Here is a 25,958-nt window from a genome sequence, read left to right as displayed (position 1 = left end):
GATTCTAAACGAGTCCTGGATAAAATATTTGAAGTTTGTTGTCTCAGATGTTCAGTTATCTAAAGCTTTAATCCTGTACACACTTACCTGGGAGTAAGATCCTTTGAACTCAATGGGACTTTTGAATAGGCATGCATAGGATTGAACTGCAAATTACAATGCTAATTTAAGAACTGAATTCTAAATGATATATGTATATATTTTGGCCTCCCAAAATATTTAAAGAGTCAATATACTCTGTTAAGATTGTGAGGTCCAGTTCTCAACATGGGCAAAACAGATCCAGTGAGAAGAAAAGTCCAGGTCCCTTGGGTGCCAGTTCAAACCACACCAGCAACCTCCTCATGTAATGAGAAAATAGGTACTGTTTCTACTTCAGCAGTATAACCCTCTTGCAAAGTCTCATTCCCTCCAGTGGGGCTCATGCAGGAGAACTTCCTACTGGGTTGTGGCCTACAGCTTTTATTCTGAAGTTTGGAGGTTATGCAGACATTCATTAACCATATGTGTGAAATTCTTTGCAAGAGGCCCAAATTAAAATTTGGGGACTGAAGAATGTGAAAGCATTAATTCATGGTTGTGTCAACAGGCCAGTACCATTCAACTCTAATTTATACAGTCTGCATCTTCTTCCTGGGGACCAAACCCAGGTCTTGAGTAAATGGCCCTACTGACTCCCGGAGCGAATCGCTGGCTCATGAAGGCAGACTGAGTCAAGGCTTGTTGCAATATTGATTGTGGGGAAATGGCACTGAAAGAAAGACAGAAAAGCATATAAAAGGCAAATGTGGGTATGGCATGGAAGAGTTGCACAGAAGCTTTTTGTGAGTAAAAAAAGGAAGAGATGCACAGAAGCTTTTTGTGAGTAAAAATATAAACAGGAAACTTCAAAGAAGCAAGGCAGTAAAAGTAATGGAGCTGAAACAGACTCAGTGTCCCCGTCACCCCATTTTACTTTTCAATTGATTATAGCTCCTTGTATAGATTCTGTGTGGCATTTTGACAACAAATACTTTGTGAATGTAGAAATAAGGGAACCATTAACAGCCTCTGAAATATAACACATTTTCCCTTTTCTTCTTTTTTGCACATACTGGAAATGAATGGGAAAATTGCTTCTTCCTGAAAAGCAGCAGCAAGCTAGGCAGTATAAAGGATTAGAGGGTTGGACTTTGAGTCCAGTTCTGGATCAGTCATAAAGCTCACCGGGTAACTTTGGGTCAGTCACTTTCTTTCAGCCTGATTTACCTCAGTAGGTGGTTGTTAGGATAAAATGGGATAGTCCCCACTGTACGCCACTCTCTTCTCCTTTGTGGGAAGACAGTGTATGAATGTAATTCATTAACTGATAAAGCAATTAATGAAAGAAAACCTAACTTTTGGAGGGAATTTCCTCCCAGAACCAAATGTTCAGATGATGTGTAACTAGGGATGGGCAGACATGCAATATTCAAGTTTGGTGAGGTTCTCTGAATTCTTCCTCAAAGCTTGTTTCACCCCATTTGGATTCCCGAATATGAGCATCTTTTTTTAAAACAGGAAAAATGCACATTTTTAAAAATAGGCTAAAGTATGAAAATGCAGATTGTGGGGATTTGTGCAAGTGCGCATTTTCAGAAGTGTACACTTGTGCAAGTGCGCACTTTTGAACATGAACACAAATTTGGGAAATTGTGAAAATTTCTCAGGAATTGTGTTGCTGTTCATGTTCGGGGTTGCGAACAATACACGTTCACGTGTTTTGCAAATAGGAATGAAATTCGCATACATCCCTATTTGTAGCATCTGATGACTGGGGAATGTATGTTTTACATCATCATCCCTCCAGTCATCTTCAGTCAGAACTGTCCTTGGGAAGGGTGCTTCCAGACAAGACTTTTATGGTGCCATCACCCTGCCACATTCATGGAATTTTACAGGTAGTCCAGACATTATTGTCTTCCACACATAACCTTCCCATGTTTTCCCACTGCCTCTTCCATCTTTTTTACTGCTGCAGAAAATCTGTTAAGGAGAAAAATACAGCATTGGTGGACAATGCCTTCTGATTAGTAGTGTGAGGAGCCCTCCTTCGGGAAGCACCCTCAAAATATCAAGCTGTCCAAGTGAGGAACACAGGGAAGAAAACACCACTGTTATCTGATCCTCATTGCTACCTTCCAACCAGTAGCATACCCATCTGCTCAACCTATGTGTGTTGGATACAGCATGTACATAGTCGGACCCTGTGCGTAATCTTTGCTACTGATTTTGAGGGATAAGGTTTATGCATTATGAGACTCATGTCTGTGGGTCTCTGTTAGCACACCTGGCAGACAGAGTTATGTCTGAAGCATAAAAGAGATGTGGGCCAGGGACAGAGCAACCAAATGTGATCCACTTGCCATCTTCAAGGTGGGCATATACCTTAAGTTTTTCAACTATCCATTTTGTTTTCTAGTTAGCCAGGATTTTCCCACTGCAGTCCGAAGGTGAAAATATGGGGAGGGGGGACCCTCTCTGCTAACAGTAATTATAGTGATGTCTGTGTGCAAGAATTCAGTTCTCTTCTGCTGCATTCTGGCACTACAGCAACTTTGGGGAAACCAATCACAGCCATTGTACATTTCTCCTCAAGCTACAGGAGGAGGCAAAATAAAACATCCCTTGAGGGTTGTCTTGTGGCTTTGACCACAGGACCAGATGATGAACAGGGAGGAAAACAAACCCTCATTCACTGCGAGTTGAGGGGTCAGAGAAGTCATAGTGTGTGAAGGGTGGTGAATGGAGAGTTTGTGGCTTCGTTGAGCAATGGCATTGGGACACAGGGTTAGGCAATTCTGGAGAGGTTATTCAAGAATGAGAAAGTTCAGATTAAGTTCTCCAGAACCTGCTCAGCTAAACCTTCCCATAATCACTTTCAAGCCATTCCTGACTATACTGGAAATTCTTTTCTAGAAAAAAGAAGCAGTCATTCTCCTTGAGTACCCTGGGAAGACTGTAACAGTGTCTCACAACACAATTTCTACTTGGAAGTAAATCCCACTGAGTTCAGTAGGGCTTACTCCCAAGTAAGTGTGCACAAGACTTCAACCTTAGTCACGTAACATTTTCATAAAGAATTCAGGAACCAAGATCCATACTCCTCTTAGAAGGGAAGTACATACTGCTTCTCCATGAGGAATAAGGAGATATGTTAACCTATCAATGGAGCCTGGTTCACAAATACACGTTCAGCACCTAATGACTGCAATAAGTAAGGTGGAACCATCAAAGAACTAACACCATCAACAGAAACTTAATTACAAACCTTTTTCAGGCATTCATATCCAAAAGTTTAGTCAATTTTGGCTGGTAGCTACCAAAATGATGATACCATTGATCAAATCCTTAGAAAAAACCTATTGTCGCTGCATATCTTTCTGAATTAAAATCCCTATTCATATGCCCTTTTTGTTTCTCTCTCCTCACCCCCATGCCTTCAACACAGAGGACGTATATCTTCACCTTCCTACTGAGCTCCCGAGTCTTCATTCACCCCCATGAGCTCCTAGCTAAAGTGGGGCAAATCTGCCTTAAACAGAAGCAGCAACTAGAGACTGGAGTTGAGGCAGACAAGGTATGTGACAAAGCTTTTCTCTGGTTTCACCAGCAATGTGTCTTCTTTCTTCCCGCACTGAAATCTGTATATTGCCAAGTAGGTTCTTCTGCCTCCTGACTTAAGCTTAGTGGACACAGTTCTTTGCTCTCCAACTCTACTGTTTGGTTTTGAATGTGCTACATTTATACTTAATGGTTTGAACTTTCCTGCCAGTTGTACATATTTAACATGACACAAGGATATGGCTGTGGGTGTGAGAAGTGAAGCTCCTCATTTTGTTTGTACTCTGAAATAAGCCTCCTTCCATGCCAAATGCCATTACATTGTGATAAACAAGAGCATGTGAATCTTCCTTGAAACAGGCATCTGTGAATTTCACCCTAAAAGTCTGTACTGAAAGAACTACTAAGACATGAGTTAAAGGGATACTCAGGAACTTAAAAGCCATTCTGGAAAATACCACTGTTGTATCAGTAGAATAGCGTTCTTGAATAGCTTATAATTTAGCAAGACAAAGGGCAAGTATCCAACGCTGTCACTGTGCTAGCACCAACGGCGTTGCACTAGCATGAACCAATGCTGGCACACTATCATTAGAGCTTGCTCGGCAAAGGGAAAATGCAAAGATTTGCCACTGAATTTCAGTGGCAAATTTATTCTCAAGACAATATTTGAAACAATTAATTGATATGTCTTGCTGTCTTACCCCAGGGCAGTTATCCATTACCTATTCTTACCTAATAATTAGATTTAAGGTTCCCATTTCCCCTGCATTTTGGTTTTAGAGCTTTTTTTAAAGAAGAACAATTCTCATTTTAAATCCTGCAATCAACTACTAAGGAATAGTAAGTTTTGAAAAGTCATAGTGCTGTTGATCAAAACTTACTACAGTGCAAAATAGCTGACACATAGTCACAGAGCTCTGATGCACATTGATAAAGGTATCTATATAGACATATTATAAAATCAAAAGCTGGCTGGGTAACATCTGAGCAGAAATGCTGGCAAGAAGCCAGTTGTTGTGGTTATGTGTTCTAATACTTATCATTCCTGCTTCAGTGACGTCACCAGCTACTAGCAAAATCTCACAGAAAATGTTCCAAGACACTAGCTGGCAGATTAAAAACAAACTTTAGCACTGTTCAGATTCACGTGGGAGGCTTTTGCTGGTTTATTGGACAAGGAGAGGTTCTCAGAGCTTTAAAATACAACGTTTTAATAAATATGTCAGTGGGCTGTTAACCCTGCCAAAAAGAAGTGAGTTAATGTTACAAGAGTATAAAATGGAAGACAAAAAGGAACCCAATATTGTCCTACTTGGGCAGTGACCAGAATGTAAGATTTAGCTAGAATCAAAACAATGGCTGAAACAGTAGAACATTAGAACCTTCATGACTGGCAGCTGCCTTGCACACCCCCAGACTGGTAAAACAAAGCTGAGCTTTTTCAGTTCTTCTTGCCCTTGGAATGTCTCAAAGATATCAAAAGTAAATAGAATTATGTGTAAAGCCACTTTTAGCAACTCAGTAAGCCGGCTGATTGCCTGAATGAGTCAGAGGCCGTTCCTGTATGTTAGCTGCCTCAGTGGCTGCTTCAAAAGAAGAAGGCCCAGGCAAAGCGCTGGAGATGCTTTCTGGCAAAAACTGTGCTTCCCCAAAAGGTTCCTCCAGGTGTCCTGATAAGGGCAATTGGGCGTTCTCCGTAATATGTGTACTTCATTAAAATTATTACATAATTGCATATGGGTAGCGAGCATTTGCTTTGACTTGTAGGCAATCCTTTTATTGTTCCAGTATATCATACTCTGGTTCCCTAAGCCTCTTTCTATTTCTAGGTTAGGTCTGTGGAGTCTATTACACATTCAGCTGCCAGTCATTAAATGTACAGCAATCAAGTATAGCAAAATTAAGGGATATATATGTATGCATGTATAAACCTGGCTTCTGTAATGTTAGGAGCAGTGATTGGCCAGTGCCCCACTGCCTTCCCCAAAAGACTGCTGGCAAGCCCCTTCTCCCCACCCACTGCTCCCTCCATGAGGAGCTCCCTCCTTTTCCTTGACAAGAGTAGAGACAGGTGGTCATGCCAAAGAGGCTGGCCTTGGCCCAGGAACTGCCTGTTGCCTATTCCTTCCTTCAGCTTTGCATTTCTTGTGTGACAAATGTTGTGATGCCTTGCTGTCCTGTGTGCTGCTTTTCTAGAATTTCCATCTCGAGTGATTCGATTATAAATTCATATCATAAGCAAATTGCTACATCTCCTACAGACTGCAATGTAGTGAGTTGTAAAGAATCAATAAAGAGCAGCTGGGTTATTAAAAAGACCCTGATATGCTGGAATCTAAAGATGACTTTCCTTGTGCAAAACATCCTCTTGTGGAGGAGATTCTCAGAAGGCATCTTCCTCTTTCTCCCAAAGGGGAACCTGCTTGCTTGGGCTCTGTACATTCCAGGCAAGGGTGGAAATAGCAGAAGGAATAACCCTTCCCCAGCTTGCACGGGGTGGAGGTGGGTGGGGAAAAACTTTCAGGAACTTTTTCAGCTGACCTGATCAGAATGACAAACAAAGGAAATTAGGGCTCCTCAGAGTTTTGTTGAGAGTAATATTTCCGTTTCTGCTCAGAGCAAAAATTAAACCATTTCCTCTCGCTGAGAACTAGATTTTAATTAAATGTCATTTGGCCATGCTAATATACCCTGGCAGCATGAAAAGGTAGAGCAACAACAACAAAAGAGCCATTAGAAGTAATGAATTAGATAGCCTGTGCCCAAGGACGATTTGGGAAGTCCCCACCCTCCAAAGCACAGATGAAGCTCAAATGACTCAGTAATGAAGGAAGCATAATTTCCATCTCTCTCCAATAATGCCCCATTGGAACTTGCTGGTAGTTCCTTCTTTAACCACTGAAGTTGGAGTCGAACCAATATGAAATAAAGCTGGAGCAGTTGCCTTGCTACCTGATATGTGATTACTGCATAAAATGTGGTGTGTATTCCTTGTATAAGAAAGGGTCTGGAACACACTTGAAAAGTGCTGGAAAGGGCAACAGATTCAAAATTCAGGAGCCAGGTTGTTGATGGACATCCGCTGTGGGAATCATATCACCTATCTTAAAATATTTGCACTGGTTTCAGGAACATCAGAATCTGCCTCCTCCTCAGTCAGGCCATGGATCCATCTAGCTCAGTACTGTCAACACTGGCTGGCAGCAACTTGCCAGAATTTCAGGCAGGAGCCTTTCCCGGCCCAACGTGGAGATGCTTTGATAGACAAACCGGGTACTGTACCACTGAGCTACAGCCCTTCCCTTTTCACCAGTTTGTCATTGTGTTTCCAAGCCCAATTCATTGTGCTCATTTTGACCTTTAAAGCCAGTGAGGCTAGATCTCAGGTTTTTTCTGAGGTGAGGCCTTTTCTCTGGAAATCTCCTTGCAAAGAAATAGACCTGGTAGAATCTTTTGGAAGTTTTTCTTTTACTGCTGTCATGGGGACATGTAGACCATGTGTGTGTGTTGGGGGGGACAGACTTCTTTTGGTCCGGGGGCCAGATTGCCCCCTGGACCAGGCCCAGCAGGTCGGATGACATCAAGGGGGTGGGGCCCCTCCCCAAAGCCCTGCCCCCTCCCCAAAGCCCTGCCCCCTCCCCAAAGCCCTGCCCCCTCCCTTGATGTCATTGGTGGTGTTCGCACCCACCTTTTCCCCATGCGGAGATAGGCGTGGAGCTCTGCAAGCACTGGCCAAATTAGGGGGGGCATCCCCTTGTCGTCTCCACAGATCGGGGATGACAAGGGGATTCCTCTCCCCAGGCCAGGGGGTGGGGGCTTGGGGAAGGCCCCTGGAGGGTGCCCAGCCCTCTGCAGGCTGAATTGGGCCCACGGACCTGAGGTTGCCTTCCCCTGACATGGTTGAGACAAGCTGCCTCCACATACATCTTACTGAGACAAATTCACATAGCCTTGAGTGTGCTGAGCCAAGCATTTGTACACCTCTGCGATCCTTCTTTCTGTTTAATGTTCTAATGAATTGCGGGGGGGAGCTGGTTTGTAAGGCTAGCTGAGGCTCTAGCCCAGTGTTCTTCGCTGAAAGGCTCAAGAGCCACCGGTCCCTCCCAATTACCTCACCATCTCTGTCTCTTTCTCTCTCACTCTCAGCCCCCGGGGCTCTCTAGCATTGCCTTGTTTGTTTTACTGGTGGGCTAGCTGCTGTGATCTGGGCTACCATAGGAGGCTTTGGGGGTGGAGCATCAGGAGACCTGCTGCTCATTAGCTGTAAGGTGGCTGGATGTGGGGAGCAGGAGGACTCAGGAGCAGTCTGCCAACTAGCGGGGGGGGAGTCCAGGAGGCGAACAGCATGTGATTGGCTAGTTGCCCTTCCATCAGACTCTGTAGGCAGGGGGAACTGAATACGTGAGCAAGAGAGAAAGCAACGTGGACCTGTGCTGGGAGAGTCTGCAGCACTAAGCAGGGCAGCGTACTTTCTCACTAAGAAGAAAAAGATCCATCCCAGTCCAGGGGCCAAGTGAGCTTGTCAGAATTTGCCTGCCTGGTGACTGACTGGCTTCAGTGACATGTAGGGGGATGGGGAGAATAGGCCTGGAAGGTCTCCAGCCGAGTCCAGTGCATAGCATCACTGCTTAAGGGGTTGGGGGAGAGGCCCTCCACAGCCCAGGGAAGGCCCCCAAGTGGCCTCAGTGGTGATGCCTGGAGCTCTCCTGCTTGAAAAATAGTGAAGGTCACTGCTGTAGCCCAATGCAACTTAACATTTCCTTTGTTTTTGTGTGGCCCCGTTAATTATTCAAAGATTCGGTACTTGGGGCATCATCTGGTTACCCCAAGGTCTTGGTCAAGGAAGGTGTCTGAAATTTTGATTAACCTCCCTGTGTTCCCTCCTAGGCAAAGCTCAAGTCCTTTGCTGCCAAGATCATTCAGCTCCTGAAGGAATGGACTGAAACATTCCCCTATGACTTCCAGGATGAGAAATCTATGAAAGAGCTAAAGGAAATTGCTCACAGGATTACACAGTGTGATGAGGTAAGGAAGAAAAAACTCATGCAGATAAAAGAACAGCAACCGATGGTACCAACCTATCATTTAGGAAGCTCAACTGCTGACCATCACCTGTCCAAAACTTCTGGACCCAAAGGATATGATAGGAGCAAAGGGGTTTGCCTCTCAACCTTTCAGGATTCCCTTACTTTTTCTTCAGTTTCTTGTACAGCAAATGTCCTCACCACCACCACTCAGTAACTTGCAAGGCCTGCTGCCTTTGGCAACCCATAGCTGCCATGGGCAGAATCCAACAGTGGCCACTCGTGGGTGGCCAGTCCTGCTGATTCCATTGCGCAAGCAGTGCCCACTGCTTGCGTAACAGAGATTGAGCACTTCCAGGGGCAAAATGGGCAGAACCAAAATGAGCGGAAAGGTTCATTTTTGGAACGGGGCAGGTTGGTGGAGTTTGCGTAAGGCGGTGGGCCCCACTCGCTTGTGGGCAGCATAGGATACTGCCCTCAGATTTAAGATACTGACTTGAGCTGTAATTCTAGGAAAAGGAGTTCTGACTGCTCCCTAACCACTCTTGCTTCCCATGCCTATATGCAACCAGTCTCATCCTATCCATAGCGCTGGGTGGCCATGTTGTTTACCAAACTATGAAGGAAACAAAGGGCAGGATCCAAAGGGCCCTAAGTGGTATACCAGGAGTGCATGGAAAATATTCAGTTTGCCCTTTTAGCAGCAGCCCCCCCCCCCCAGTCTCCCTCCCCAAGGGACCATTTGAAGCAGCATTCCATCTGGTAGCACTCTAAGTATGGTGAAGCGCAGAGCCTAAGCACTATAAAGGGAAAGAAGTTGAAGGACCTTGTCTTTCAAAAAGAACTCTTCTGAATATATTTTGAGATTGGTCACAGAGCTTTAAGAGTGATTGGATATGTGCTTGTTAAAAAACACAATGGCTAAAGACTGGAGAGCAACAACTTCAACAGCATTGCAGGATAATGAGGTGATTCTTAGATGTTAAAGGTGTTGTCAAGAGTAGCCTGACAAGTTGTAGTATGTTAGCAATGTTGTTTACCCGCATGTCATTAAGATGTCACAGCCTGAGGGCGAGAGGCTATGATTAAGGTAATACTGTTGGTTTTAAGAAGCGTGTGTGCGTGCATGCTCTCACAAATCCTACACTAAAAAAAAACAATTTGATGTCCTTTTATGTTCAGTTTTAATTATCTGGATGATGATTTCCCAAACTGGAGGAAGCGCCATCTTTTCCTCGCCCCACATTAATTGATGAGGTCCTATCTGATTAAAGAAAAAAAATATTATGAAAATAATAAAATCATCTTGGTATGGGCTATGCTTCTTAGACTGTAGAATGGGCCGATAAATGGTTGGCAAGATCAACTCTAGCATGGGGACCAATAAAAATATGTAATGGAGGAAGGGGAGATATCTATATGTAACTATGCAGAAAACGAAGAACAAAATAATATAAGGCAATCTGCTTACTTCCAAAGTGGAAACTATGTATAATTATGCCGTATCTCTGAGTTTTTCATTTAGAAGTCATGTATTAAGCCAGATCCTAGTTCCTTTAAATAGGAACAATCAAGAATCCAAACTCATACCAAATAGCCATTTGGAAAATCCTACCTTTGTAAAAACTGCTTATATGCTGTTGTGGATATATGTCTCAAACATGCAGGGTCACTTTTGGTGGTGGTAGTGGGTAGTCCAAAGCATCTGTGGAAGTAATAGTGAAATAAGTCCTTGTTGTATGGAGTTGGCCACAAAGTTTGGATTCGCACATGCAGCAGAGGTGACACAGCAGAGGTGACAGGATGGAAATTATCGCATCTGGGGGATCACGGGAGGGGAGCACTGTTTTTGATTACTCCCCTATGTGAAAAACCCTGCAAGTGACAAACTAGAACAACAGAGAGTTGGCCTAGAACCTTCCTCTTTTATGTCCTAGTTTTCTACTTGCAGGGAGATGTGTTTTTATACATGGAGAAGCATTAAAAATTCCTTGCCTGCAGTCTGAAGTGGTACAATCCATATCTACCTCTGCTGCATGTTTAGATCCAGCAGCACATTAGTCTAGTCAAGATAACCTTCTCAGCCAAAGTTGTAGATCCTAGATTCATAGAGTTGGAAGGAGCCTATAAGACCACTGAGTCCAACCCCCTGCTCAGTGCAGGAAGCCTGATTCCCAGGCGGTCTCCCATCCAAGTACTAACCAGGGCTGATGAGCATGAGATGTCTCTAAGATAAGGAAGGGCCAAAACTTTAAACAAATGGTTCCATTTGTCACTCTTTTGTGCTTACCTGTATGTGCCCTTATAAAATACCAAGCAATGGCGTAGGAGATTTTCTACTTTTCCAATCTTTTCTTGATTTTTTTTTAAAAAACGGTAGCATTCAAGAAAGTTAAGTCAAAGAAACATGCTGACATTAGCTGCGTTGTTTGGCCTGGAAGACTCTAGGAGAATGTAAAAATAGAAGTTTTTGTTATTGCCTGAATAAGCTAAGACACCAGGCATAGGAGAGATCTCATGAACCAGGTGTAGGGAGGGCCCAGGTGTACTGCATAGGCAGTTCTTTTATATCTCAGTACAGAAATACCAAAGTAAGATTAAGGAACATACATGCCTGTGCAAGCAGGGTGACTAGTTTTACCAAGGGTTGCAACCATGTGTTTGAGGTCATAATTGAGAAGCAAACTGAATTAACATATACATCAGTAAGGAGGATTTATGCCTGCTCATCCAGTTGTGGCAATGGCCTGCCTGCTTATGCCCGACCATGAAACCTGAGCTTGTTTCCAAAGTGGCGAGAAAACTGTCCCTCTACAGCAGGACTTTAGCCAGGCTACATATTGCACTGATACCATGGAAAGCAGCCCCAATTTTTCCTGTTCAGCCTCCTCAAGACTCCCTCCAACAAGGAAAGCGGGAGAGCCTTGATGCACTCACTTGCCCCTCGTCTTTCCCTGCATTCCTGGGTGAAAAAGTCCCACTGCAATCCTGTTTGGGGTAGGAGTCACTGGGCTGGCCATTTTCTTGATCTCTCTCATGAAGCTCATTGCCCCTCCCAACATTACCAAAGATTAGCCACATGAGAGAGCAACAGATGAACAAGCTCAGACTGTGGGTCCCCTTTCATCCGTAGCTCAGATGGGGCTCTCTCTTCCCCTTTCCTGCCTTAAGGAGAGCTGCTGGCAGCGCCAGCACCAGGGTTTTTTGGGGTGGGGGGTCAAGAAAGGCACTCTCAGTAGACTCCTTTAACCTGGCAGAGGTGAGGCAGGCAATCCTGAGAGCTTTTTGGATGCTCTGTGCAAAGTGAGAATGGTGGTGCTGCTGGGTGTGTGTGCTGTCTTGTATTTGATCTGAAACTAGGGACTTCACCTAGTCATGTAATGGTACACTAATAGCTGACCCATTAAGAATATAAGTCGCAAGCAATGTTAGCAGTTCTTGATGTCAGTCAGGTCTGACAATGAGTCTGGGACACATCTCAACCATGGAAGTCAGTAGACCAGTGAGAGTACTTTGGGCTGGGGTCTTAACACATTTGGTAATTCTAAGCAGATTTCAATGCAGTGATAAAATAATTCATCTACAAAAGGCTCTCCAGTGTTCAGGGCAAACACATGAGGGCTCAATCAATTAGTGAACTTCTTTGATGTTGAATTGTAGTATCCCAGCCGCAAATTCATCAAGCATACTTCTAATTAACTGAATTTTCAACAAAAACTATCCTGCTTTATGGATTAGGAAAATGGAACTGTCAAGAAGATCATCAGCCAGATGACACAGAATTTGCTGATGACCCTTGCCGCACGCAATCAGTACCAGGAGATCCGAGAAAAATTCCGCCAACCTGTGACCGACAAAGGGACAATCCTTAAAACTAAGCCTCAGTCATCACAGAAGGATATACTGAGTGTTTGCTGTGATCCATTGGTCCTTGCACAGCAGCTAACACATATTGAACTGGTGAGTGAGCCATTATTTGTCCACTCCTTTATTTTCTATCTTCTTGAAGATTTGGCAGCCCCAAGAAAACAGGGCACCAGACAGGCTGTCAAAGTTACAGCTAAACGCTTGGAAAAAGTGACTCCAAGACATCAGTAAGAGGGTGAAAGAGGAAGGCAACATGGTCATTACAGAGATTATGAACCCACTAAAGCTGGAGGGACTAAGACCACATGCAACTGGTCAACTTCTTGCTCCCTCAGCCTCTGCTAGAGGATTGTTACATCTCAGACTCTTGTTCCCCCTCAGAATTTCTTGTGGGGTGGGGAAGTCAAGGACAACACCAAAAACTCACTCTCTTTGAAATCCTGCTAATAGGAACTTCAGCCATTCAATCCAGCCATAGTGCTGATGCGAATTTTGAAACAACTTACTATTTTTGCTGCTAGTTTCTATATATGTTTTCCTCTGCTATTTTTCTCTGCTGCTGCTATAATATTTTTAAATATGTTTGTCTGTTTTAGCTTATGATTTTCAGAGGGGCAGCTGTGTTAGTTTGTTGCTGTAAAAACAACAAACGTGGCACTTTAAAGACTAACACACTGATTGTGACATAAGGTTTCGTGCATCTGATGAAGCGGACTGTGGTCCGCAAAAGCTTATGCCATAATACATTTGTTAGGTTTATGGTGCCATGAGACTCTTTCCTATCTTAGCTTACAATGTTATAATTTGCAATATTTTCTCATAGATTGTTTTAACATGCTTTGATCCACCTTGAGAGGGGTAACTCTGAAAGGCAGCCTATAAATGCAGAAATGAAATAAATAAACCAAACATACTATTTGTATTTCCTATAATGGTCATTATGCTATATCCTTATCTCAGAGCAATAATGGATTCTAGGAAAACCTAGTGAAAGCAGAAATTCTTCCCAGGGCCTGTATCTCCTAAAAGCCCAGCCATGAACTTTTGTTACCTGCCCCTTTCCCCTGTACTGGGGCTATGGATATTAATCTGGAGATTCTGGAAATGAATATACAGCAGTGGCATCACCCCTTAGTTTACATCAGCCTTTCCCAACCTGGCACCCTTCAGATGATTTGGATGAAAACTCCCAGAATTCCTGACCATTGGCCATTCTGGCTGAGGCTGATGGGAGCTGAAGTCCAAAGCAGCTGGAGGGCACCAGGCTGGGCAAGGCCACTCTGCATCAATGTTTCTTTTGCTCATCTATCTCTCCTCTCTGCTGTGCAGCTAGAGTCTGCTTGCTACAGCAGAGGAAGAAAGACGGGTGGGCAAGAGACCAATGGAGCAACAGGGTGGGCGGAACCACCGCGGCATACTCTGTCTGTGCCCTCCAGTTTTTAAGGAGACTTCCGCTTAGCCATTAGCAATCCATGCTGATCCAATCTGGCTTATTCCCACCCTTTCCACAAGCATCATTGAGGCAGCCACAAGAATCTGACTAGGCAGTATAGAAGCTAAAGAAAAAGAGACGTAACAGGAGAGAGGGGCGTGAGCCCTCTCGTGTATGGTGGTGGTGGTGGTGGTGGTGGAGGGGTCCACATGCACAAGTGACAGAGACTGATTGAAGGTTTATAAGGTATATCTTTTCTAGGGCCGAAACCTGTCAAAGAACTGAAGCCTAACCTATTCTGTTATATTCATTTCAATTAAGATGTGGCCCCGCAGGGATACCTGTCAATACACAGCTCCGTTCCTTGTCTATGTGCTTGTAATCTTTGACAATCTTTTCTGTCTTGTTGTATTCAGGAGAGGGTGAGCAACATTTATCCTGAGGACCTCATGCAAATTGTCAGCCATGTGGACTCCCTGGATAATCACAAGGTGTGTGCAGAGTATGACTGGAACAGTCATAGGAAACAGCAAGGGCTGCCACAGGTATAATGGTGTTCAAGGCTTAGAAAGAGGAAAGGGTGTTTAAAAATCAGGGCATTTTAACATCTTAAACTTATATGGATTCCCCCAAAGAATCCTGGGAATTATAGTTTGGTGAGGCTGCTAAGGATTCTGTTAGAAATCCCTACTCCGTCTCCCCAACCCCGCAGAACTACAGTTCCCAGGTCAGGATTTCTTTGGGAAGGAGAAGACAGTTCTGCCAGTTTAAGTCTATCACTCGTCTTCCTGAACCTGGTGCCCTCCAGATGTTTTAGACTATAACTCCCAGGTTTCCTGACTATTGGCCATGCTGGCTGGGGCTGATGGGAGTTGAAGTCCTAAAAATTTGGAGGGTGCCAGGTTCAGGGCTGGTGTGGAAACTTCCTCAGTAACTGCACAGAGAGTGAGGGGTGGCTACCAAATTTGGCTCAATTACATGGAAATTAACAGGAACGCTTCTTTTTGTTAGAGCTGCAAACATCCTAAAGGGTCTCAGCCTGTTGTTACTACTCATCAATGTTCATAGCCTTTTTCATGGGTGCAGGGCTTGGCAGTCTTTGTTTTAACTTCATTTCCATTTTGTCTGAGAAGCTTTTTGGTCTTTGGTGTTCTGTTGGGAACCAGGGGCAGCCTGAGCAGGATGTCAGGAAGTGTCTGCTTTGGGTGGCCAGTTCTGGAAGTGGTGCCATCCTTGTGCTTCCATATTCCCTTCGCTATTCATATGTCGTGATGGCTACCAGCTTAGGTAGCTTAAAAAAAAAAAGATTAGAACAATTCATGGCAGATGGCTCTATCATTATTAACCATGGGAGCTAAATAGAACCTCCATGTTCCGAGACAAGATACTACTGAATATCAGTTGCTTGGGACAAAGCAATAGGGGAACACTGTCATCTCCATGGTCTCCTCGTGAGTTTCTAGAGGTATCTGGTGGGCCTCTTTTGGAAACAGAATGCTGGATTAAATGGACCTCTCTTTGATCCAACAAAACTGTTTTTAACCTTTTTACCCTCCTCCTCTGTGTGCCAGTAGAAGAAGAAAAAAAACACTCAGGGCATATGGGTAATTTTGATTTGACACTTCAGGTTGGAAAAATGGCAGAAGCCAGTACTGATCAGTGACATCCTGCTATGAGGATATTAATCTACCTGCCTGTACTCTTTTGTATAGAGTACAGTATTGTCCTCTAGAGTATTGTACTCTCAGGCCATTCAAAACTTCTTCTCTAATGATAATAGCAATTAGCACTGGCATCGTGTTTGGAAGTGTACAGAGCACCTCTCATAATTTAGTGCAGTGATCCTTGCACCAGCCCTTGGTTGGTATTATTATCCCTAAAAGGCCGCGTAATGAGTTGAGGGCTGCATTTAAATTTGGGCCAAGGACTTCCTGGTTCACACCTCAAGTGTCCTCGCCACTATACTACTTTAACTCTCAAGTGTTAAAATCTTGAGCTGGTTACTAGACCTCCCATGGCAATTGATACGCCATCCAGTTCCTGTTAGCAGGAGTCTGAATGGTAGCAAAAGATGAAAGATGGAATGGCACGCATCAAGTTCTTTATTCTTCTGAGAATGGAATGCAAAGCAACAGAAAGATGATAGCCCACAGTGTTTAGCCTCTTAATTCAGGAATCTTTTTGAGTTTCCTGAACTGGCAAACAGAGCTGCACACTGATATGGGAGGAAAATGAGAGACTAAAAGGATAGTTTCTGCTAAGCCTCCTGCGCTTCTTTGCTAGCTGAGGTTTCCAGGACATTTTTACCCCAGTCCAGACCCACATGACAGCCAAAGGCGTGCTCTTCTTCTTTCTGTTCCTGCTTTATGAGGCCTGAATACTGGGGATAATCAAAAATGTAATTTTGCTGGAGGTTGCAATAGCTGCTTCCCTTCCCCGCCCCCACTTTGCCTCTTCAGTGCCCTGCCGACATTATCCCCAGCTGCGGGTGGGGGTGGGGCCAGCTTATTTGTGAGCTGCCCCCATGCTGCTGGGAGAACATCTACAGGGCGCTTTCCGTTGCAGTTGCTTCTCTGCAACTTAGCAATTATGGAATTCAGAGGTCAAGGACATCTTCTGGGATATGGTACAAGACTGGGATCTGTCTAGACACAACTAGAAAAGATTAAATATCATAATTCACACAAGTAGTTATTATTCTGAGCCTTAGCATCCCAGGCAACAAGCATTATATAGTGTTAGATGTTTAACCTTCCTTCAAGGTTAAAAGCAGTTCAAAGTCTCACGGTTGTTGTATACAGTGAGTGAGAGAGAGAGAATGAGGGCACACATAATATGCGCTGGATGTCAGCAATAGCTAATGTTATTGAATAAGCAGTCCATCTCTTAAATCAGACAAAATGAGTTCAGGGCTTTGCACCCATTACATGAGGAGCAGACCATGTGTACTGTATTTTTTTCCTTGTCTTTCCCAAAAGCTTTTGAAAACAATAGGCATACCTTTTCTACTTCTGCAAATGTCTGCAGAAAGGGTCCAGAATTATATAAAGAGTTCCATTATATTATTGTTGTGGTTGTTATTTCACATCGGGACAGATGCAGATTGCTAGAAATAGCAGAAACCGGGATATTCTTAAATTTATCGGAACTCAGGACGTAAGATTCTCCTTCTTCTAGGAGGGCAGCACTCGAAGTGAGCAAAATAATAGATGGGATGGAATTTTGAGCCGTGGGAGTTCTGCCCCTTCACACCCATGAATCATTCTGGAGACAATTTCCAGTTCCAGGCAGGAACACGTATCTATATTTGGAAAATGCAATCTGAATTTACTTGTGTGCGGGTGCATGTGCGTTCACAGGAAACAGTTGTGGTCTTTCTTTTTGCCAGCACTTCATGCAAGTATTGTATATGACCTTTTCTTTTTCAGTGCCGAGGTGATGTTACCAAGACTTACAATCTGGAGGCTTACGACAACTGGTTTAATTGCCTCAGCATGTTAGTGGCAACAGAGATTTGTAAGGCAAGTACTGACAAAGGAATATTGTCAGCATGTCAGATTTTGATACAACTGACTCGAAACTGCCTTGGCTGGAACTCTTAAGCCTTAGCTGCCTCCCCACAAAGAAACTTCTCAGTCGCCTGGCTCAGGAGCTCCTGTATATGAACACACCCACTCATGTCAAATGCAAGCCTTTGCGGGGTATTTTGTTAGCACTAATAGTCAATGCTTCTATTTATGTTTCTGTCTTCATTTTGAAGGTGTTCAAACTTGACTCACACTGCATAGTAAAGGCCCGGTTCATTCATTCCCCACGTGGTGTGATTGTCGCTTCACTTGGCTCCAACACCTATCACAGCAGTATTGCATAATGAAGTGAAATCTTGCGCGGCCACACCTCTGCTGAACCTCTCTCGGGATCTAGCAGATGTGGCGTTACAATATCCCATGTGACTCCCCACCCACCCACACACGGGGCTTCATCACACGGAGCTTTTATCCTGCGATTGAGATTGCTCCTTCACGGAAATTTGCAGGCTGTTTAGATGATGCTGTGTCCCTCCAGGGCATCTCCTGCACTAAATGCCCTTTGTTCCATTTTTAAATAGAGCGCAGATAATGAGCTATCAAATTACCCCATTGTGTTCCACTTGAGTTCCCTCCATGAAAAGAGTTAAAGCAGCAAGAAGAGGAGCGAGATCAATGAAAGATAATGGAAGACTCAGATATGGGGAGAAGCTGGGGGGGAGGAAGCGCATGTAAAGGGAGTCAGTGGTGATCCTGCATTTAAAATGGAAGCAGAAAGCTCCGTTTTAAATGCAGGGTTTTAGGCTGGTGTAGAGATGCCCACACACAATTTGGTTATGTCAGATGTTTCTGAAACAATGTGCAATTGAGGTCATGGGGAAGAGCAATCATGCTGCCCTGGTAATTATGAATTGGGCCTGCATGAGGAAGGTCATATGAACACATCATGCCTTGTAACAAACGGTGCAGCTCTTACCCAGAATGCACAATGTGTAAGTGTGAAGATGCTATAGTTTCCATGGCTACCAAGATGCTAGCTTTGCTAAACTGCTTACAAAAGGTGCCAATGTAACTTTTTTCGTTTCTTTTTTTATGAACAATTTGTGCTTTTCCCAAACTCCACATAACAAAAACAGAAAGAAAAAATTCTGTATATGTGGAAGGGGGTGTCACAGTGTGCTCTGCATGACCAACCCACTTATTGTCACCTGAACAAATTCCTCAGAATTTGTGAAAACCCAATACAGAGAATCTTTAGACTTTACAAAAGTGTCTTCTCTGTACACAAATAGGTGGACACTGACCACACCTGTGATTCCTAACACATGTCAAACATCTGATAGGAAAATGGAAGTGTATCCCACCAAATCATCTTCCAGAAGCATGGGGTCAGTGTGGTAGCGATAAAGACATGCCTGCAATGATAAATTTTGGAGTGCATTAAAATCAATCTCTGAGGGTCTTGTGGCAGAATCATGTGGTAGAGTCCTTCCTGGATGTTATCACTTTTGACTTTAGATAGGCGATGACACTTTTGGATGCTCCATCATGGAAATGAACTCCCTATAAATACAGTGTAGCCCACCAGAGAGAAAAGTTTGACTGTACACTCTCCCCACACATGGTTCTGCAGAAAATATAGGTTAGGCCTTAGAAATAAAACTTGAGAAAGCAACGAACAAGGCAAGCATGGATTCACTGTCAACAAGGCCATTGAACAGTAACTGACAACAACCACACTCCATCTCAGAAGCTAATTACAAACACCATAAACAAAATGGCAGCTCAGCACCAAATCATGTAACGAAGTGGTTCTCTGAAGCACAAAAGATAATGCCCACCATGTGGGCACCAAACTTTAAGAAATGAAGTAGGACATAGATTCAGACAAAGTTAAGTACTTTGAAACCCATTGTCTTCAGGGATTTAAGTGCATGTCTAACCCTCCCACTTAAAATAATTGGGACTTTGCTACAGTTGTACCTGTGCTTACTGTTCACTGGATGTTGAAGAGCCAGTGTCGTGTAATGGATAAAGTGCTGAACTTGGATCAGGGGGACCTGGGTTCAAAGCCCCTGATCAGGCATAAAACTCATTGGGTGGCCTTTGGGCCACTCTCAGCCTCCATTTGTGTAAATTAAAGGTGGGATGTAATTTAAACAATCATTGTTATTGTCAATATTACAAGGTTGTTGGAAGAACAAAATATACCACCTTGAGCTCCTTAGGGGAAAGGTGAGATAAACATGTAGTAAGTAGATAACACAAACCAAAACTCAACAGTGCCACTCACCCATTAGGGAGTACCAAGTCAGCAGTTAAGCTGATTAGCCTCATTCATTTGCATATTTGAAGCAATTTTAATGCTCTATCTCAGGGCAGGATTTCTCTCTCATCAAGTATAGTACTGAAGAACTTCGATTACAAATCCTCAGTGTCACAATCAAACATTGTCTCCATCCTGCAGCCTCCTCTATTTAGAAGCACATCTCCCCTAGATAATGTATTTGGTATTTTCTGCTTTGAGGGCAGAATATTTGTAATGTTTTTGGTATCCTGATCATCAGAGCAATTGTTCATGCATTCTTCTCCCCCCACCTTTTCCCCTCACAAGGAAGTTATTTAAATTATTTGTTTTCTTTTTAAGGTTTTCCTAAGACCCTGATCTAATCTTATATAAGGCTGCAGAATTCCAGCATCACACAACACATGGGGTTTTCATCATCTCCCAAAGAAGATAGCTCACTTTAATAAAAAGGGTATCTCACCTTGGTACCCTGAAGGCTTCCTCTAAAAAGCAGAGGCTGAGACTGGCATGGAGGCATCTATACCTTTTCCAAATAAATAATTTTCTATTGTGGGTGGGGGAGTCCTTCCATTGTGCAAGTGTTATCCTCCAGCTCCCATTTAAAACACCCTTTTCAAATTTCAGGTTGTGAAGAAAAAGCAGCGAACAAGAATAGTGGAATTTTTTATTGATGTGGCAAGAGAGTGCTTCAACATTGGAAACTTTAATTCAATGATGGCCATTATCTGTGAGTACTCTTCTGCTAAGAGACCTGAAGGCAGTGTGTCCGACAGCATCTGTAAAATGATGGTGTTAGAGTAGATACAACTTCCCATTGAGAGTGCAACACTCTGGATGACAAATGGGCACTGGAGATACTACCAAGTGAAAGTCTCCAAATAATAAAAATGTAGGGGGCAGGGGATATAAACATGCGAAAGGAAAATAGAACTAGACTGCACTTGAATATAGGGACATTTACATGCTTTATGAAATGGCAAACCTAAGCTTGCCACTATAAATATATCGACAGCGACACAGCGCCAGTCCTGGCTCGTGTGCGTGTGTGCGCGAGAGAGAGAGGTTGTTTGCAGACATAAAATTGTCCCTACTGTCAGGTTTCCTTTTGCCCTTACTGATCTTCAAATGCTGAATCAAACACAGACAAGAGGCTTCAATCTACAGCTTTTAATTCCATTACCACGAAGGGTCATACAGATGCAAATTCTCAGTGACTCTCAGTCTGCAAGGAAACGCCTTCAGGGGGTTCAAAAGGTAGCTGCGAAAGTTGCCCACTGTTTGAAAGAAAGGCGGGCTCACTAGCCTAACTTAAGGGGCGCGGGGAGGTCTCTTGTGAGGCTTCTAAGTGCCACTGTTCACGCAGGGCCAATCGGGAAGACCTTCTAAGTTCTGCCCCTGCCATCTCCTTGGCTCTGCGTCTGCGCCTTGCATCTCTTAATTCAGACTCGCCAAACACTGCCTCTCCCTGTTTGCTGTCTCTCACAGAGGAAGGTGACAAAGGACCTTCCTCCAGACGGACCTTTGAAACCTGACGAGCCTGCCTATCCGTATCTGGACTAGCCTGGGAACATACCTCCCCCATGTCTGGTGGTTCCTGTTCAGAATGAGAACTGCTCTCCCACTGCCTACTTTACTTGTTCGTGTTTTAGTTCTTCAACTATATATGTCGAACATTTGAGATGTAAATCTACCCTAAGTAACACCTTACTGTGTGAATAGCTCATAGATGAGATAAAATGGCATTTTGTGGCATTCATCTGGCTGTTAAAAATTCAAACTGCTCCCAGCTTTAAAACTTCAGAGGTTGACACAGATGTCACAAAGGGGCTCTGATCAGAGGTGGAACATGGAATCACACTGTCCTGTCCCCAGAGGAAATTTTCCCCCATCCTGCCTTAACCATTGTTGAGGGATACATCAGTACTAGGGTTAAACTAACGAATTTCTTCAAATCAGGATTCTTATCCAGGATTTGAGACTGGCTAAGACTCCTGGTTGAATGGGGAACCAGGTTATTAATATTAACAATGCAATGCTTAACCTCAGTCAAGGTGGGTGGGGAGGAGCTTGGTTCAGGGAGGTGAGGAGTGGGAGGGAGGGAGGGAGGGAGGGAGGGAGGGAGGGAGGGAGCTCACGATCCCAGGGCCTGCTGCTAATCTCTTAAATGTAGTTACAGGAATCCTCTGTTATATTTGCACTAACTCTTTTCAATGCAGGTGTCTCTAAAAATACCGAGTGGTACTTCAGGGAGTGCCCGTATTGCTAGATACACCCTGATAGACATGCAAGGATAATTTAAATGATTTCCTTAATGTTTTCAGTTGGTTTTTACTCTTTCTTTTCAGCGGGTATGAACTTGAGTCCTGTGGCCCGGCTAAAGAAAACGTGGTCCAAAGTCAAAACAGCCAAATTTGATGTTTTAGAGGTAAATGTTTTGTACCTTGCCATGTCCTGCTGAACATTCACAGCTACAATGTACACTGTATTTCATTTCTTAAAAAGCCAACAAGCTGTGTGAAATCTTCAAGCGTGTGTGTAGTCATTGTATTGTATCAGTATGGGAACTAAGGGTACACTGGGAAATACCTTGAGTACAAAACAGCAAAAATCTAAATACAGATAGCCCAATCTTTCCAAGCTCTTTAATTTATTAGATATCTTTAATTCAATTTAGGGTGCAATCTTATGCATGTTAAACAGAAAAAATCCTATTCCCAGCGTCCCCCAGCCAGCCATGGGGTTGGGGGATGCTGGGAGTTGTAGGACTTTTTTCTGGAGACAGAACATACGTAGGATTGCGCCTTTAATTTCAGTTAAAAATAAAAAGTTGCCCAATGCTTGTCATTCATCCCAGCAGCTTTGCACTCATTGGCTAGATCACTGTAAGATAGGGTCATATCTTGTTCCCCTTAGTGAGCAATTGGGCAGAATAGTGTCTGCACATTTTTTTTCTCCTTCGTTGTTGTTTATTTGATCAGTCGCTTCTGACTCTTCATGACTTCATGGATGAGCCCACGCCAGAGCTTCCTGTCGGCCGTCGCCACCCCCAGCTCCCCCAAGGTCAAGTCCATCACCTCCAGAATATCATTCATCCATCTTGCCCTTGGTCGGCCCCTCTTCCTTTTGCCTTCCACTTCCCCTAGCATCAGCATCTTCTCCAGGGTATCCTGTCTTCTCATTATGTGGCCAAAGTACTTCAGTTTTGCCTTTAATATTAGTCCCTCAAGTGAGCAGTGTGGCTTTATTTCCTGGAGTATGGACTGGTTTGATCTTCTTGCAGTCCAAGGCACTCTCAGAATTTTTCTCCTTAGGTGTCCTTAAATCAGAGGTGAGCAACTAGTGGCCCTCCAAATGCGGCCTCTTGAACCTCTCTCCCATCATCCCTGACTGGCCCTGCTGGTTGAGGCTTGACAGGAGTTGGGCTCCCAACAACATCAGGAAGGCCACAGGTTGCCCCACCCCTGCCATCATCTGCCTTCAAAATGAAAGCTGAAAATTCAGGGAAAGCATTTGGGATATCCCTTAAGGGACTAAGGCCCCACAGTCCCTGTGGTCACAGTCCCATCTTAAATCATTTTCCTTTTGCTCACACATCTGGTTTACTTGGCATTTATTATTTCTTATCACTAATTAAAGTCTGCCATCTGGTGGAGAGGGATGATCAACATTTAACAAGCCTAAGTCCCCTTGTAAACTGCTTGTTGTTGTTGTTGTTATCACCACCATTTAACCATTAACTCCTCACAATGCAAAGCAGTAGTTTATTCTAAAGCTTAAGACGAAAATGGGGAGTACTTTTATTAAATAGAAACATCAAAAGCCACTCCTGCCTTTCAGGATGTTGTTCAGGTATTGCATCAAAAGGGCACAAAAATATTTACCCATGCAGAGCGAGAGTAATGAAAATCTGATTAGGTGGGATCACCCAGTGCAAGGAATGATGTAGGAAGCATTGCCCATGCTTTCAATAGCCTTTGTTTGCCCTCAGTGATATCATCATGTAGTTAAATCTGATCGGCTATATACTTTGTAGATTGGAATCACTGTGATTCCTGATTGGCTGGTATCACTCTAACCAGTAAAAATCACCCTGAAATAGCAGCGGAGAGGATGAACAATGGCAGTGAACCCCTAAGGAGAACAAGTGAATTTATCAGGAGAGGTCAGGGACTGGGAAACCTGCTTCTCACCAAAGTCCTGAATCACTGGAAATTTTACTAATATTCTGCCACTCTGGCCCTAAATGGGCCCTTAAATTGGCTTACAATAAAAACCAGTTTAAACATACGCTGTGTAATCCCAGTTTCAAATAATAAAACATCGAAGCAGCAACAAACATTAAACACATGATTTGTATCTCCAAGAACAACTGTTAGCCATACGTGATGACTTGGAAGTGTGTGTAACCTATCACAGACATACCTTTCACATCACCTCAATGCTTTTCTTCAGTGGATACAGTTCATACATTCAACTATAGGTCATCAGGTGTGAAGTAATCAAGGGACAGATGAACCAGCCCTGAAAATATCTGATCTGTAACTTCTGGGTCAAATCCAAAACTGTACTTGTGCAGCATGTAGGCATACAAGCATCCAATTTACAAAGGCTTATCCAGAGCCCTTTGGTACCGCTGAATGCATGCTATCAAAAGGGAGATAATGGGTGCTTCCAGATGGCGGACTCCTGCTACCAGTCAGATGGCGCACAACAATTCCGTCTTTCCTTCCTTAACAGATTTTCTACAGTAAAGAAAAAGACAGAAGAAGCAGTGGGAAAGTGTGGGAGGGTTTTGAGGGGAAGATGGTGTCATCTGGATCCCCTGTAAAATTCTGTGAAGGAGAAAGGGTGATGGCACCGTACAGGCCTCATCTGGGAGCACCAAATAGCACCTCCTGTGTTTCAGGAGGATTCCATGAGGAAAGTCAAGTTTGTAATTCTCAGATGTTATAGCGATAGGAATGTGTATAAATCGCAAAAAAGGCTTCTATTTGAGGAAAATGGATCCAAAAGGAAATGCAAGAGCTCGTTTCCCCACCCCTGATCCTCTTAAGTTGATATAAACGATGTTAGGGCTCCCATGAGTACATATACTTACAACAAATTGCTTTTTTCTGGGGGGGAAATCCAACAGCATCACATGGACCCATCCAGCAACTTTTGTAATTATCGAACAGCCCTTCAAGGAGCAGCGCAGAGATCCCAAACAGCACATAGCAGCCGGGAGAAAATAGTCATCCCAGTTTTCAACCTTTTCATTAAAGATATCTACTTCCTGCACAAAATACACACCAACCATTTGCCCAATGGACAGATAAACTTCAAGGTAAGCAAATGTTTTGCAGGCAGAAGAAGATAGAAGTAGTCATTGCATGATGAGCGTGTGGGAAAGAATCTATTTATCTCAGGATCCATCCTGACATGGATCAGAACCAGCACACTATATAAACACGTATTGAAATGACAGAATGACAAATAACCCTTATTGTCACTCTTTACATTGAACATTTATACAAAAGTACAGTTTAGGTACTTTAAGAGGTGGGAAGGTGGTAAAATAAAGTAACAACATTATTCAAACCCTACTTCATTTTTGTTTATCTCATGCAGAAGTTCTGGGAAATTTCAAGGCAAATCCATGACTTTATCACATGGAAGCAGGTTGAATGTCCTTTTGAGAAGGACAGGAAAATTCAGAGTTATCTGCTCACCACACCTATTTATAGTGAAGAAGGTAAGATTCCTGAACCGCTCATGCAAGATAAGTTCACTTTCACACAGATATCTTTGTGCCACTCATGCTTTTGTTTGTGACCTCTGTGAAAGTTGCTAGCATTGGAAATGATGCAGAAGAGAAATAGGATGCACACTGCAACCAACGTAGGTCTTACATTCCCCTTCTGGACCATTTTAAGCATAAACTAAATGAAACTCTTCTGAGCTTCAGGTAGATTGTTTCTTCTACTGTTGGGGTAGCTCCACTTCTAAACATAAATATTTGGGAGTCCGCTGGCAATAATGCCACTGCCGAGTAATAGGACTGGGGTCCAAGAAGGAAAGAACCGTTAGAACTAGCTATACTTGACAGAATACCATGGCGCAGGCCTGTAGCCAGGGGTGGGTTAGGGGGGAGGGCTGGTCCCCGTAAATTTTCTCTGCCCCCCTAATTTTTTTACAGACAATTAAACAATTTACAGGGTCATCCTTAAAAGGCC

At 43.5% G+C, this 25,958-nt stretch overlaps 1 protein-coding gene across 1 annotated transcript in view; it reads left to right on the top strand.

The window, feature by feature from the left end:
• The window catches only part of RASGEF1A (RasGEF domain family member 1A), a 47,921-nt gene that overhangs the window by 16,600 nt on the left and 5,363 nt on the right, over positions 1-25,958 (top strand). The window contains exons 3-11 of the mRNA XM_084845258.1: positions 3,470-3,598; positions 8,473-8,610; positions 12,348-12,569; positions 14,325-14,399; positions 17,337-17,429; positions 20,368-20,470; positions 22,089-22,168; positions 24,878-25,069; positions 25,354-25,477. Coding sequence (XP_084701384.1) covers positions 3,470-3,598; positions 8,473-8,610; positions 12,348-12,569; positions 14,325-14,399; positions 17,337-17,429; positions 20,368-20,470; positions 22,089-22,168; positions 24,878-25,069; positions 25,354-25,477 — 1,156 coding nt within the window. The remainder of the gene's footprint in view (positions 1-3,469; positions 3,599-8,472; positions 8,611-12,347; positions 12,570-14,324; positions 14,400-17,336; positions 17,430-20,367; positions 20,471-22,088; positions 22,169-24,877; positions 25,070-25,353; positions 25,478-25,958) is intronic.

This window comes from Heloderma suspectum, chromosome 3, assembly GCF_057233095.1.
Source record: "Heloderma suspectum isolate Gila_16-S chromosome 3, 16-S_ref, whole genome shotgun sequence".
Taxonomy (NCBI): domain Eukaryota; kingdom Metazoa; phylum Chordata; class Lepidosauria; order Squamata; family Helodermatidae; genus Heloderma; species Heloderma suspectum.
This window is presented reverse-complemented; position numbering and strand designations above follow the sequence as displayed.